Raw genomic sequence first — 15,521 nt, forward strand, 5'->3', positions numbered from 1 at the left:
CATCAGAGGGAACTTTACAGTTCTCTGTACAGATCTCTCTCTATGGAGCCTGTGAGGCAGGGAGGTTGGCGGGCCAGAATGCACTGTGCCCTTCCTTGCACAGGCCCAAGCTAAGTAAGGTTGCCAATCATGGGTATAGATGAGGCCCAGGGCCAATAAAACCTGTGCAACCTAAGTGCCTCCCTAAGAAGATATCTGACCTCACCGCTGTCAGGAGCTGGCAAGGAAGCTTCCTCCAGGATGAATAGGTCACAGCAGAATGGACCATGGCTCCTGGGAGCCATCCCACTCCACATGGAGGCGTGCACCCACTAGTGAGTTTCTGACCCCCCCACTTCAGTGACTCAAACACTACTGAGGCTGGAGTTCAACTCTTGGCCCTTCCTCCCCTCCTCAGAGGCTACAGTCCCCCATCCAACCATGGGGACATGCTGGTGCCTATCTATTGGCCCAGCCCAATACCTACCATACAGCTCTCTGCTCTAAGGGCCAAACTGGCCCATCATCTTCTGCATTATCCTCTATGCTGTGCACAGCCAGGGAAGGCTACAGATCTTGACCCACTTACCCGAGGCTCCATCAAACCCAACCTTTTGTAAACCGACACAGATCAGAACTAGGCTATGTAGAACTCGATGCAGAACACCGAGTCATCTTGTCTGCTCCTACCTAAAAGAGCTCAGGGGAGGAAGCAGGGAGTGAAGACCGGGCCACTCCTGGGGGAAGAAGACAATTCTAACAAAGGTATACAGGGTCAAACTGGTGTCCCAGCCAGTTTCAAAGAGAGGCAAGGCTTTGGAGAAGGCTCTGAATTATGGACAGGAGAGGGTTAACTGCTGGGTAAGAGGAAATAGGTGTCCAGGATAGGGAGGTGCTGTCCTATCCCACCAGGGGGCCTGTTTGTGCAGTCCCTGTTGGGGAAAGAAACAGAGACCAGAGGCAGTGATGTAATTTTTATTTAACCAGGCTGTATCTCAGCTCCAGACTCAGATGATGGTGAGTCCCCTTAAGGAAGAAAGGAAACCCAGCATCGGGGCTCACCTTCCCAGAGAAAGCTAGCATTCTGGGAAGGTGTCCCAGTGCTGGGTCCATGCAGAGAATGTGGAAGGGCCTGGCCTAGCCCTAGATTCCCTGCATGCCACGTCAAGGGGACAGAGTTAGGTCCCCCTGCCCAGGACTGCCCTTCCTGTGTATCCCCCCCCCTTTCTGGCATCAGGCTCCACCCTCTCATCCCACCCTCCTCTGTTGATCCAGCCTGTGCCCCCTGGCCTCTGCCGGGGTCTGGCCATTCTCAGGGCTCTGCCTCCCACCCCCACACGCAGGGGCGGGCAGAGGGAAACACATTCCTCATTGTGTCACTTCCCTTCATGGGCTGCCAAGGGGCCTAGGCGGCAGCCCCCCACCCCTTCCCTCTTTGCTCACTTGTGTTTATTCTCATTTCCTCCCCGCCCCCCACTTCGTGAACCCCACCCGCCTGCCCCACTGATGCTCTGCAGATGGGAGCAAGGCAGCCCTGGGGCCCCAGCCTCTCTCTCTGCCCTGTTTCCTGCGGCTGAGCCACACCAGGCCTTCCCTACAGGGTAGCCTCCACAGGGACAGGCATTCCTCCCTCAAGCGTGGCCCAGGGGTGACCAAGATGGTCTCTTGGAGTGAGTTTTCTAGGGGGTGGGCCAGCCTTGGGATACCAGGTCTTGGGGGCACAGGCCAAGGGCTGTCTCCAGGGCTGAATCCTGACAGCCCAGGGTGCCTATGAACAGTCCACGGTCCCTGAATAAGGGAAGTGGTTCATGGCTGCACCTCCCCAGGGACAGGAGGAAATGCCACCCTAGGACCAGCAGATTTTAGAAATCCAAGGCTTTTGTCAACTGACTGTTTCGAACCCTTCCTGTTTAGCACATTCTTGGGAAAAGCTGATGGAGGCCTGAACTCCCACCCCTGACAAATGTTCTACATTGGACACACGGTCTTGGTGGGCTGTGGAATCCAGGCTAAGAACCCTGGCTTCAAAAGCTGGGGTTGGGGCTTTAGTGGAAGAGCACTTGCCTCATGTGTGCAAGGCCTGGCGTTCCATTCCACAATGTGGGGGAGGGGGACGGGACACAGAGGGACCACCGAAGATACGGTGGTGCATGCCTTTAATCCCAGCACTCGGGAGGTACAGACAAGTGAGTTCAAGGCTAGCCTGGTCTATGCAGTGAGACCCTATTGAAAAAGAAAAGAAAAGGGAAGGAAAGAAAGGGGGGACCCTTACTCCAGATTAATCTAAACTGGTTCTCCATTAATTAGGTCACAAACCAAAGTAACCTGTCTAAGGTCACAAAGCTGTTTCTAGAATATGGATTCTATGACTCCCTTCTGCTTCCACAGAGCTCCGCCATGTACGGAACCTGGGAAACAGGCAGTGTGTTGATGGAGTGTCCACATCCCCATTGCCTTTGACCCAACCTCGCTCATGTTCTAGGCACACCCTTCTCTGACTATGGATGTCAGCATGGAGGAAAGGACTCCTGAGGGCAGAAGTAGGGGGAGACTTCCTAGGATGGTCACGCCCTGTGCCCATCTTGGGGAAACAGAGTCTCCAGAACCTGAATGCAGGAATTCAGCAGGAAGAGATCAAGGTTGGCTGTGGTGGTGATGCCCTGAGGAGGCTGAAGGAGGACAGGAGTTTGAAGCCAGCCTAGGCTTTAGATCCAGAACCTGTCTCGAAGAAACAAGCAGAGGAACCGGGCACACACCTTTAATCCCAGCACTCAGGAAGCAGAGGCAGGCAGATCTCTGTGAGTTCGAGGCCAGCCTGATCTACAAGAGCTAGTTCCAGGACAGGCTCCAAAAACTACTGTCTCGAAAAACAAAACAAAATAAAAAAGAAACAAGCAGAGACAAAAGCAAGACAAAACAAAATGTCCACTAGGTGAAGGTTCCCAAAAGAATTCAATCATAGTAGCGTAAAAGAGAAAAGTATCTAAATATCCGTCAAAGTACACATAAATAATAGATTTAAAATATAGTATTTTTGGTCAATGAGCTAGCTAGTATTCGCCCACAAAGAGGAATAAAGTGCTGATACATGGATAAACCTAGAAAATATTTCACTGGCTGAATCTAGTTATAAAATATTACATATTCTATAATTCTATTTATATGAGATGTTCATAACAGGCAAATCCATAAGGTAAGGAAGCAGATTAGTGGTTGCTTAGGACTGGCAGAGGAATGGGGAGTGACAGCTAATGATTCAGGGTCTCTTTTGTGGATGATGAAAATGTTCTAAAATTAGATTAGCGTGACGATCACACAATTTTCTGAACTGTATCAATTACACCGTGTTCGAGCTGTTGAGAGTGTAGGCTGACGTGACCGTGTGGGCGTGCGCTCACACACATCCAGGCAGAGCAGGGTTGCACGGAATTGGCTCCTCCTCACCCCTACAAGACCTCCCTGCTTGTAGGTCTGAAAACCAAATTATAGGCTTGCTGGCCACACAGCGACTTGTCCTCAGCCCTGCAAGGTTTCCAGAGCTCAGCTAGAAAGCGAAGCCTGGCTGCAAAACTGGCCAGAACACCCCTGCAGGTATAGAGGCTGCTGTGGGAAGGAAAGAAGGGTTCCTGTGGCCAAGGCAATCCATTATGGTCCCAGATTCTCACCTTCCCACCTCCCAGGACTTCTGGCCCATACCACTCTACAGATATTTATTGAGCACATACACTGTGCCAGCCACTTCTGCTGACCAAGGCACACAGAGGACTGGTCCTGAACTTGTGAGCCACCCCCCAGGGCTTCAGCTATACTGGAGTCCAGGACAACTTCTAAGTGTCATTCCTCCCCAGCGTTAGTGGGAAAGGAGAGACAGAGCCCCCGGGCCTCACCCTTGGCCCCGCCCACAGATTAATAGAAACCACCTGGCCAGTGAACAGCCAATTCCCATGAGCATCTGCTTCTAATGAGTGCCCCAGCACCCGCTGCATACCAGCCCCCAGGGCTCATTAATCTCATTAGGCAATGACAAATCATCCCAGGCGGAGCAAGCTCCCCTCCTTGGGCCCTTTGCTCCAGCTACAGGCAAGCTACGGAGGGGCCATACCCACGCGGAACCTCACGCCCCCATGCGTCCTAAGTCCCTCTCCCTTGATCTCTTCTGGGAGATGTCTGTACGGTGGTCTCGTGGGTGGGCGTGGAGGCATCTCATAGGGCCCTGAAGAATTTCCTACCGACCTGTTCCTCGTCGCATGTGATCGGTGGGGAATCAGGACGAGCATACAAGGCACCTGAGGAACGAGCCCTCCACGTGGGGCGGGAGTGGCTCTGTGGTACACCGCTTGTCTAGCCTGCTAGCATGCACTGAGCCCCAAGTCCCAACCCCAGCACCACGAACAACGACAGAAGGGAGGCCTGGTGACCCACAGCGGATTGGATCCATAATCTCAGCCCTCCAGAGGGCAAAGCGAGGCACAGGTGGCGTTCTGGGCTCTCAGAGAAAGAAACCAGGCCTGCAAAATGGCTCTGCAGGAGAGGGTACTTGTCATTGAGCTTGCCAAATTGCATTTTATCCTCAAAAATCTATGTAGTGTGTGTGTGTGGGGGGGGGGGAGGTAAAATCCAGTAGGATGTCCTCTGACCTTCATACATATACCTTGGCATAAATGTAAAAATTAGGACAAGAAAGACATTATATTTCAAGTATATAACCACCTGAGTAAGACTGGCATAGTGGCGCTGCCTCTGTATTTTAATAAATAAAGCTTGCCTGAAGATCAGAGAGTAAAAGAGCCCCACCGGTCAGCCTTACAGACCAGGCAGTGGTAACACACATTTTTAATCCCAGTAGCCACACTAGTTTGCCATAGAAACCGGGCGGTGCATGCCTTTAATCCCAGTGGTGCACGCCTTTAAGCCCAGCCCTAGAGAGGATTGAAAGATAGGAGGAGACAGCTCACATACACAGCCTCATTCTGAGATTCCTGAAGGCAGGATCGCCATATCAGACTGTGGTCGAGGTAAGAGCCAGTGGCTGGCTATTTTGCTTTTCTGACCTTCAGGTTGAACCCCAGTTTCTCTGAGTTTTTATTAATCGTGCTTCAGACTGAGAAGGCTGGACAGGTACACATAACAGGAGGCCAGGCTAACACTTTCGTAGACGTCTTCAGAAGGGAAGGGCATGGCACTGTCTCTACGGAGAAAGCCTATGCTCCGAAGTGCTCTATAGAGGAACTCATCCACCCCATAATGACTCCTCAGAGAAGAATTCCTAACCCCATTCTCCACATGCAAGGCGTGCGGAAGCATCCAGAAACAAATGAAAGGAGTGGGACTTGATCCTAGGCCTCTTTATACCAGAGTAAGGCCAAGCTCCGTTTCTGCTTGTTTTGAGGGGGTCTGGTGTATAGCTCTGTAGCCCTGGCTAGGCCAGGTCCACACAGTAAATTCTAAACTAGACTTGAACTTGCAACGGTACTCCTGCCTCTCCCTCCCCAGTGCTGGGATTACAAGTGTTACGCCATGTCTAGCTACCACACCTGGCCCTGGCTCATGCTTTCGTCAGTTTCTTCCATGCACCTACCCTGCCCCAAAAGTCTTTCCTTCGGGTCACTAATAGGCGTGGCCAGGCTGATGGGCCTAGGCATGTCTGGGCCCTTCTGTACACCTGTGGCAGACAGGGTTTCTGGTTTATCACACCCAGTTGGTGAAGATGGGTTCCCCCTAGATCCACCGCTAAGGTCCTCTTCAACACAACCACCCCTCCATCCATTCTGCTTCCCTTCCCGTGCCCTTCCACCTCACATTAACACAGACAGCTCTGTCTACCTGTTTGTGCCCTTTCCCTCCTTCCTTCAGTCGGGGCCCTGAATTCCAAAAGCAGATGATGTGCATATCTATTGCCCACTCGTGACCAGCAAAGTCACTGGTGACACAGCATGCACACACACACACACACACACACTCACATACTACCCTTTCATCCATTAGCAAAGACCTGAAGGGCTGGGGGGGAGGGGAGCAGGAGGGCATACTCCGTGGCCTTACCACTGCAGTTACCAGATCAGATCCCAACCCTCCCAGAGGACCTACTGTCTACAGACTGTGAGATATGGAACCGACAGGGCCTCGGCTGCCCATGCCTAGACATCCGAGTCCCACCGGACAGAGAGATCAGTGTTTCCTGGGCACCGACTACACACCAGGCTACAATGTCACAGCCACGATGAATAGGCCCACAGTCTAGGGGTCATCGGGTGATGTTGGCTCCCAACCTCAGATGAGCATGAGAACTGCCTTCCTGCTGGATAAAATTCCCAGGCCCTAGCTGACCCAATGACTTAACCATCTCCAGGAATGGGACACCGGACTTACGTTACTTCTGGGCCCTCTCTCTACCCCAGCACAATGGTTAGTCATACGCTCATCCATCTGGGCGTGATGGCATATACTTGTAGGCTTAGCTACTTATGGGGAGAATGATTTGAACTCAGCACTTCAAGGCCACCCTGGGCCACACACTGAGACTCCCAATCAAATCAACCCACAAGCCACTCACGTTAGTTTCTGCAGAGGTATTCTGCAAGGTGTGGGGATAGACCTTAAGGAGCTAGCTTCAACAATGCAGTTGGATATCCTGTAATCAAGGAAGGCTCAGGAGGGGGGAAAAACTGTGGAGAGGAAATTCTGTCCCAAGATAGCAGCATCTTTTCCTGTCTGACTTCCCAGGCTGCCCTAGGTTCGGGCTTGATAGTCTCCACAATCATGTAGACCTGATTTCTGAGAATACACACTCATCTTATCAGCAACCAGTGATCAGCAGGCTAGGAAGACTGAGGTCCCCAGACCTGCCAGGCGCCCTCCCTACCCTGCTGTGCACAGCACAGTCCTTTGCCCCAAAGGCCCTTCCTCCACTTCACTGAAGTCCTGATCTCCCCAGGCAACACTGCAGACACCACCCAGATCCCAGGAGTACAGGATGTTAAATCCATGACCAGCCTCATCTCGGTCCCCTCCCTAGTTTTACAATGGGTACCCCACACTTAGCAGCAATTATTGGTCACTTCAGTCTACACACACACACACACACACACACACACACACACACCATTACATCCCCCTGTTCTCTACCTACTCTGTAGTCATTTGCCTTCTCTCCCTTGAAGTGATGGAACCCAACATCACAATTTTCTAGAACAGTAGTTCTCAACCTTCCTAATGACATTTTTTTAAAAACTTCCTTTTTTGAGACAGAGTTGAGTATATATATATATATATATATATATATATATATATATATATATCCTACATTGGCCTTGAACTCAGTATATATCCCCAGAAAGCTGGAACATCTGATCCTCCTGCCTCCACCTCCCCTCTGGGTATTTTGGGTATATTACTATGCCAGTTTTATGGAGCACTGGAGATTTGTGCATGCTGGGCAAACAATCTACCAACTGAGCTTTAAGCTGCTTATCCTGGCCTGGAACTTCTGGTTTCAAAGAATTTCTTTGCATATATGTCTCCCAAAATAACACATGCATTTGCTATTTCCTGGGTCCTGTCAATAGAGAGAAGGTAAGTGGTATGAAGACAGGCACTAGGTCTGCTGGTTATAATCCCATTGCCGGGATCAGGGTACAGCATACGGAGGGGTCCCATGAATAGCTGTCACACAAACAGAGTGATTCATACGGGCAAAGGTCCCAGCTCAGACTTGGATTTTATTTAACTTTTTATTTTTATTAGTTTTGAGACAGGGTTTCACTGTTTGCCCTTGCTGACCCAAATTCACTATGTAGACCAGGCTGGCCTCAAACTCACAGGGATTTAATTCTCCTGAGAATTAAAGGCATATGGTGCCATTCACAGCATTTTTTTTTAAAATAAAGATAAGGTTTCACAGAATCCATATAACACAGAATGGCCTCAACTTCATTTATAGGCATTTACAGGTACTGAGGATCTAAGGTTGTGTGTGTGTGTGTGTGTGTTTTGAGACAGGGTTCTTTTGTAGTCTTGGAACTCACCTCTCTATAGACCAGGCTGGCCTCAAACTCACAGACATCTGCCTGGCTCTTCCTCCCTAGTGCTGGGCCTAAAGACTTGCACCACCACCGCCCAGTCTTGTGCATTCCTCTTGACCAACTGGGCCTTTATATCCTTTCTCATAGCACATGCCTCTGCTATCCAACAGTTTGGTAATCAAGACATCCTTCCCTATGCCTTGGAAGACCCAATGTGCAAAATCCCTGTCTGTGGTGCTGGGGAGAGGAGCCCAGTTTGGTCCTTTGTATGGGAAGGAGGGAGGGTAGTTGTTGTATCTCTGAAGGAAGAGGAAGAAGCAAGATGAAGCAAGAAGACAGATAGAAGATGCCAGAAGGGCCACTTGAGATTCAGAGGCATACTCAACTATGGATGCCAAGAAGGAAAACATGTAAGTTTGCCTTTCTCCCCCCCAAAAAAAAAACCTCTTTAGAAATGTTTGGTGTCTTGCCCTCCTAAGATCAAGACATAAAGTCGGGTAGTGGTGGCACATGCCTTTAATCCCAGAATTTGGGAGGCAGAGGCAGGTGGATCTCTGAGTCCAACGCCAAACTGTTCTACAGAGTGAGTTCCAGGACAGTCAGGCCTACACAGAGAAACCCTGTCTCAAAAAAAGAAAAAAAAAATCAAGACATAAAACATAGGGCTCATGGATTAATAGCACTGGCTGCCCTTCCAGAGGACCCGAGTCCAATTCCCAGCACCCACATGGTAGTTCTCAACTGTGTTAATGCCAGTTTCAGGAGACCTAATACCTCACATAGACATACATGGAGGCATAAAAATAAAACAAGCCCCTTCCCTCTAAATGATCCATTCCCAAATGCTCAATCACATATGGAAGAATGAATAAATTCCTTCACCGGTAATCCCAGCACTTAGTGAAGCTGGAAGCTTGAGAGTCCAGCAGTCTGGGCTACATAACAAGACTGACTCTCTCTTTCTCTCTCTCTCTCTCTCTCTCTCTCTCTCTCTCTCTCTCTCTCTCTCTCTCTCTCTCTCTCTCTCTCTCTCTCATATTTTGAGACATGGTTTCTCTGTGTAGCCCTGGCTGTCCTGGAACTCACTCTGCAGACCAGGCTGGCCTCTAACTCAGAGAGCTGCTTGGCTCTCTGCCTCCCAAGTGCTGGGACTAAAGGTATGTGCCACCACCACTGACCACAAGACTATGTTTAAAAAAGAAAGGAAGGAAGGAAGGAAGGAAGGAAGGAAGGAAGGAAGGAAGGAAGGAGAAATAAAGAAAGAAAGGAAGGAAGGAAGGAGAAAGAAAGGAAGGAAGGAAGGAAGGAAGGAAGGAAGGAAGGAAGGAAGGAAGGAAGGAAAAGGAATCCCAACAGAAGATGTTATTAGAAGCCAAAAGGTGCAGGCTGCAGATGGAATGAGGACCTCGGTTCCTTCCAGGACCATTCCACATCCTTATAAATGCAGCCCCTTGGGAGAGAATTTCTTTGCGCCTCAGGGCGTGAGCTTGATGCTAGCCTCTGTCATTATCACAGTTATGAGCTGCAGTCAGAGGACTCTGAGAACAGAGATATGGCCCCACACCCTACCACCCTCACCTTCCTCCCAGGACCCTCACCTGCCCCAGACCAGAGTTTTCTGACACCCACATGGACTTGGTCACTTTTGTCTCCCACCAAGGCCACAAAGTCTCCCTCTTCACTTTGGTAGATTGGACAAACTCTTTCACCTCCACTGGGAAGTGGGTGGAGGGAGGAGGAGGATGCCTTCTAAGAAAGCTGAACATGGTCGAGTGGGCATCTCATCTCTGCTGCCTTTGAACTCTCTAGTCTCCATGGTGCCTCCTCTGAACATGTCTGAAAGACGTCCCCGAACTCCTTTATGGTCATGTGGACAGAGACATCTGCGATCACCACCACACGGAACTCACACCTTCTTCGTTTATATTTTCCATCATACTGATCTAAGGTTTGGGAACAAGATGGCACAAGAGGGGGCCCAGAGTCCTATTGCACGAATTAGGGGTGCCCTGGAGGGGGAGGTTAGAGGTGGCATAGGTGGGGATAGGTAGAAAAGAAAACAAGAATCAATCCCCAGGAGAGAAGAGAGCCCAGGACGAGAGCCCAAAGTGACGGCACAGGCTGGGTTCCGGAAGCACGGCAGTGGGTTGATGCCCGCTCATCTGGCAGGTTAACTGCCTTAGTAGAGTCCTTGAGTCAGGCATCCTATCCAGGCTTTCTCTCTCGTTGATGCCCGCTCATCTGGCAGGTTAACTGCCTTAGTAGAGTCCTTGAGTCAGGCATTCTATCCAGGCTTTCTCTCTCCTTCCCCAAGTCCTCCTACGTAGTTGAGCCCTTCTGTGTCCTCACTGTGGTCCCTAGCTCCTGCTTAGCAACTCTGTCACATAAATTACCCCAGGGGCCATCAGCAAGGGATGAGGGCCCCCAGGAGAGAGTAAGGACACTGCCCCAAATGCAGCTTTAAACTGGCAGGAGTGGGGAGGCGAGTCAGAAATGACTGAGCTCCCACCCTCAGTCCAGGGCTCTGCTCCCCTCCCAGGTTCTGTTGATTTGTTTTCCTGGGAGGAGGAAAGAGGGCTCAGTCACATAAAGTCTCCCTCAGCCATTTCACGCTGGGCCCCCAGCTGGGCGGAGGAGGCTGGCTAAGGGGCTCACTCAGCTAATTGCTCATTAAAGAACATTAATGAGGTTCCCTTTGCCCCACCCCTGCCTAGAACAGTGAAGAGTCCCCTACTTTGCCTAGCTCACCAGGCAGCCCCTACTGAAAAGCCACTTGCCCCCCCTTCCAGACTAGCAGGCTCTATCCGCTACCAAGTCCTATACTGGACCTAGCTCTGCAAGTTCTAGCCTCATTTGGCAACCCAAGTCCCTCCTCCTTCCCAGAATGACACCCCCACCCTTTGCCATCATGCCCCACCCACTGCCACCCCACCCTGCCCCACACACTTCTGAGTACTTACAACTTCTCCAGCAGGTATAATCCCAAGAAGGATCCGTTTCGGAGCCCAGTGATCTTGTTGTTGCTCAGGAGCCTGAAGAGACGGGAAGAACACAGATCCGCGCTGTTAGATGCTAGCCAGCGCAAAATGCAGTGGGACCCAGGTTCCCAAGATGCCACCATCAGCAATTCTACAGCAGGCACCCCACCTACCACTCTAGGAGGTTGTGGGGAGACGCTGAGGAGCAAGCAGTCTAGCCATAGAGAGAGCCTCAAGTCGTGGATTTCAACCAAGCACACAGTGAAGGACCCGTAGACTGGATCTGAGTGGAGATGGGGGCTTGGTGGATGTTAAACTCTGATGGCCGGTTTCCATATTGGAGTATCAGTGTCGACCCCCACTGAGCCTCTGCCGTGCCCCCCACAGCTCTGTCCTTGCAGAGGTCCTCCCTCCCTCAATCCAAAGTCCAGAACAGACTGATGGGGAAGACTGGCCTCATCTGGGTCAGGTATAGAAGAGGAGCCCTGAAAGCCTGCATGGATGCATGCTCCTTTAATCCCAGTGCTTGGGAAGTAGAGGCAAAAAGAGCAAGAGTTTAAGGTCATCCTCAGCTACATAATAAGTTTGAGGCTAGCCTGGGCTACCTAGGACCCAGTCTCAAAAACAAACAAACCAACAAAAACAAAACACAGAAGGAAAGGAGGCAGGAGGTTGGGGAGCCCTGGTGGAAGAGGGCTTTCCAATACTCTCCTTGGAGCCAAGGACTCTACAGGAAGGTGACCATGCTGGGCCATCAGGGTCTCCAGTTCAGAGTGACAATAAGAGACTGTATTCACTGTATCCTTGTCTCCCCAACCTGTAGAAAGACTGACAGAGCCCTGGATCTGACAGAAGGCTAGGCCTCCCCTTTGCAATGCCTGCTCTGTCATTTTGTTTATTTACTGTTTATGTTCTGGGGGAGAGGCCCAGTCTCAACTTTGCCTGCCCACTTGGCCTTTCTCTCCCAGACTTCTTATTGGGAGGAGGGAGTTCCAGACCAGCCAAAGGAGGCTCAACCCTCCAGTTAATTGCTTATTAGAACGTCTTAATGAGGCCTCTCAACCCAAACTCCTGGCCGGGCTGAAGCAAAGGGTTTCCCCCTTCTTTGTTCTGCTCTTACTAGTGGAAAACTCACTTGAAGGCCCTTGCAAGTCCAAACCTTACAACTACATCTCTGGAGCAGATAGCCTTGTGCTCTATGGTATACAGAGGAAAGGGGCCAGGAACCAAACGTAAGAGCTGTCAAAGACCTCTGCCACCTGCCAAGTCTCATGGGAGGGAGACAGGAAGGGAGTGACCTAATAAGGCACTGAAGAACCTCCAGGTCCCAACAGTCCAGGGCCTTTGGAATTCCAGGTAAACGCCCTACCACTGGTACAGCCCAGGCCCCACACTGGCGAGGATGAAGACAAGTTAGGAGGGGGTGTCTCTAGATCAATGGAAAGGGGTGAATACCTCATCTCTTCCTTCTCCCTCCAGATAGAGTGCTCCCAACTTTCAGTATAGTCTACTAGTCCTTCCAAGGGAGACAAGGGGATTGTTTTCCAGCAGAAGAATGACTTAGGGGAAATTACTGAGTTTCTAAAATGCTAAACACACACACACACATACACACACACACACACTCCATATTGATATTCCAAAAAGCACTAGCACACAGGAAGCTGAGAGAAAAGGCTCAGGAATTGAAGGACAGCTTCCACTACAGCGTAAACCATCAAAAAAAAAAAAAAAAAAAAGAAAAAAGAAAAAAGAAAAGAGAAAAAGCACATCATGGCAGAACTGAGCTGCAGCTCAGAGGAAGAACACACAGCATAGACTTAATGTGTATGAAGCCCTGAATTCAATCCTAATACACACAACAAAAACAAAATGAAAACCAAAAAGCACCTTAGACATAGGAAAAATGAAGAGCCTTTTAGCAAGCCCCCTTTTTCTTGTTTGATGGATAAGGATGATAGCACAGGGTTCCTGCTCAAATGGAGAAGCCACAGAGAACAGGAGGGCTTGGAAAACGGATGTTGTCTTGAAGTAGGAAAGAGGTCTGAGTTCTGGGGAATGTCTGAGGTTTGAGGATTCCACTTGGAAGAACACTGACATTAAAATTCCTACACTAACCAGTATGGTGATGCACGCCTTTAATCCCAGCACTCAAGAGAGAGGAGGCAGGCGGATCTCTGTGAGTTTGAGGCCTCAGGTCATTGAAGGGATACATAGTGGGGGCACTTTCTCAAGATGGATGGATGGTTAGACAGATAGTAAAAAGTTTCTGCACCCCAATAAGCCTCTCCACTGACACAATAATCCAAATTAGACCAAATCAAACCAAATTAGAAAAAGCCCAGGTTTAATGGATACAAATGCTTTCAAATGGCTTTCCAGCCCCCCAGAGAGGAGACAGGAAAGGAAGACTGGAACATCCCGTGTTCAGTCTCTGTGGGGCAGTTTAAATACCCTGTGGGAGTTGTCTTGAGCATCTCTGGAGAGGGCTCATCGTTTGGGGGACTTTCTCAGGGGAGGGAGTCTGGACTGAGGCAACTCCCAGGGGAGGGGGCTTGGGATGGAACTTCCACTGAAACCTTCCATACTCTGGGTATATGGATGCCAGAGTCTGTAGTGATGCATCCACCTAGATAGATAGATAGGTAGATAGATAGATAGATAGATAGATAGATCGATAGATAGATAGATCGATAGATAGATAGATCAATCTTGGGCTGGCGAGATGGCTCAGTAGTTAAGAGCACTTTCTGCTTTTGCAGTGGACCTGGGCTTGGTTCCCAGCACCCAGCCATTCAATACTCCTGTTCCAAGGGATCTGGCCTCTGTGGCAATAGGCACCCACATGGTACATATACATACAAGCCATAAAGTGTATTTTTTATCTCAAAAAAAAGTCAAAAGGCACAGTGTGTGTTTGTTTTTTTTAATGGTAAGTCTTTAGCTCAGGTATGGTAGTGTATACCTTTAATCCCAGCATTTGGGAGACAGAGGCAGGTGAATCTATAAATTTCAAGCTATCCAGGGATACTTGAGTAAAACTATCTCAAAATAAGTAAGTACATAAATCTTAAAAAAAAAACACATTTTTTTTCTTATTCCTACACTAGGGGCTAGTAAGATGGCTCAGTGGCTGGAGGCTGCCAAGCCGGATAACCCGAGTTTGACCCCACGATCAACAGAGAGGCAGGAGAGGATGGCTCCTGCAAGTTGTCCTCTGACCTCCACACCCACATAAATAAATGGCAGGGAAGTCCTGGACTAACAAAACGGTCTTGCTCCCTCTTTTCCTGTTTTTCCTCTCTGTCTTTTTCCCTCCTCTCCTTGCATTCTCCTTTAAAAAACAAGTATCGTGTGTGTGTGTGTGTGTGTGTGTGTGTGTGTGTGCGCGCGCGCGTGCACGCGCTCACGGGATACACGGCAGCGCTCGTGTCAGAGGTCAACCTGCAGAAGTAGGCTTTCTCCTTCTGTCACAGGGCTTCTGGGACCAGGCGTGGTGCTAAGTGCCCTAACCCTTTGGCCATCTTGTCAGCCCTGATTTCCTCCTCTTTTCTTATTTTATTATTCTTAATTATGTGTATGTGCATCTGTTGTGTGGGTGTGAGCAGGCATATGCAGGTATGTTCAGGCCAGAGGCGTCGGATTCCCCTGGGGTTGGAGCTACAGGTCACTGTAAGCCACCTGAGGGTGACAGGAATTGAACTCTGGTCCTCTGGAAGAGCGGCTCATGCTCTTAACCACTGAGAATCCTCCCAGCCTCTGCTTTTCCTTCTCTTTTGAGACAGGCAGCACCTTACTTCATAGTCTAAGCTGTCCTGGAACTCGTGATCTTTGTGATGTTACTTATCACATGCTAGGATTATAGGCATGGGACACCTCACGCAGCAGAAAATGCTTGCTAACAAATAATTATATATGTATATAAATTCATATGCATATAATAAAATTTATAATATAAATTTTAATTATTAAAAATATATATTATATATAAATTCACACACATATATAAAAATCCATACATGTATACATGCATGAATTTTTGAAAGATAATTGAATTGAAATCATAATTCTAAAACAAATTAAATTTTTAAAAAATCATACTCCCAAATTTCCAAAATGAGCATATGAGTCTCCAGGTAGGGATCCTGTTCAGAGGGGTTCAAAAGCGGTAATGGGGTCCCCACATTTCCAGGCCCTTCAGCCATCAGGCCTAATCCCTCTCACTTATCCCAAACCTGTAACTTAGAACCGGCCCATTGGAATACAATGTGAACCACATGTGTAATTTAAATTTTCTATCAGCCACATTTTAAAAGCTTAAAACGGATTAATAGAATCTGATTTACCCCAACATACCCAGACTCTTTTCATTTCAATATGTGATCTATCTACATTCTCAGCTAGTTTATTTCTTAGTGTGTAACAAAGCTTTGTAATTTGTATTGGACTCCACTAGCACGCTCAGTTCAGACCAGCCACGCTCTAAATGTGCATGACTAACATTGTAGGGTTCAGGAGCATCGCAAAAAATGGGGACCAGTCC

The 15,521-nt window shown here is 49.2% G+C and overlaps 1 protein-coding gene across 1 annotated transcript in view; it reads right to left on the reverse strand.

Moving 5' to 3' along the window:
• The window catches only part of Adgra2 (adhesion G protein-coupled receptor A2), a 40,332-nt gene that overhangs the window by 14,457 nt on the left and 10,354 nt on the right, over positions 1–15,521 (reverse strand). Inside the window, exon 2 of the mRNA XM_038328689.2 lies at positions 10,961–11,032. Within this exon, the coding sequence (XP_038184617.1) occupies positions 10,961–11,032 (72 nt within the window). The remainder of the gene's footprint in view (positions 1–10,960; positions 11,033–15,521) is intronic.

This window comes from Arvicola amphibius, chromosome 4 (genome assembly GCF_903992535.2).
Source record: "Arvicola amphibius chromosome 4, mArvAmp1.2, whole genome shotgun sequence".
NCBI lineage: Eukaryota > Metazoa > Chordata > Mammalia > Rodentia > Cricetidae > Arvicola > Arvicola amphibius.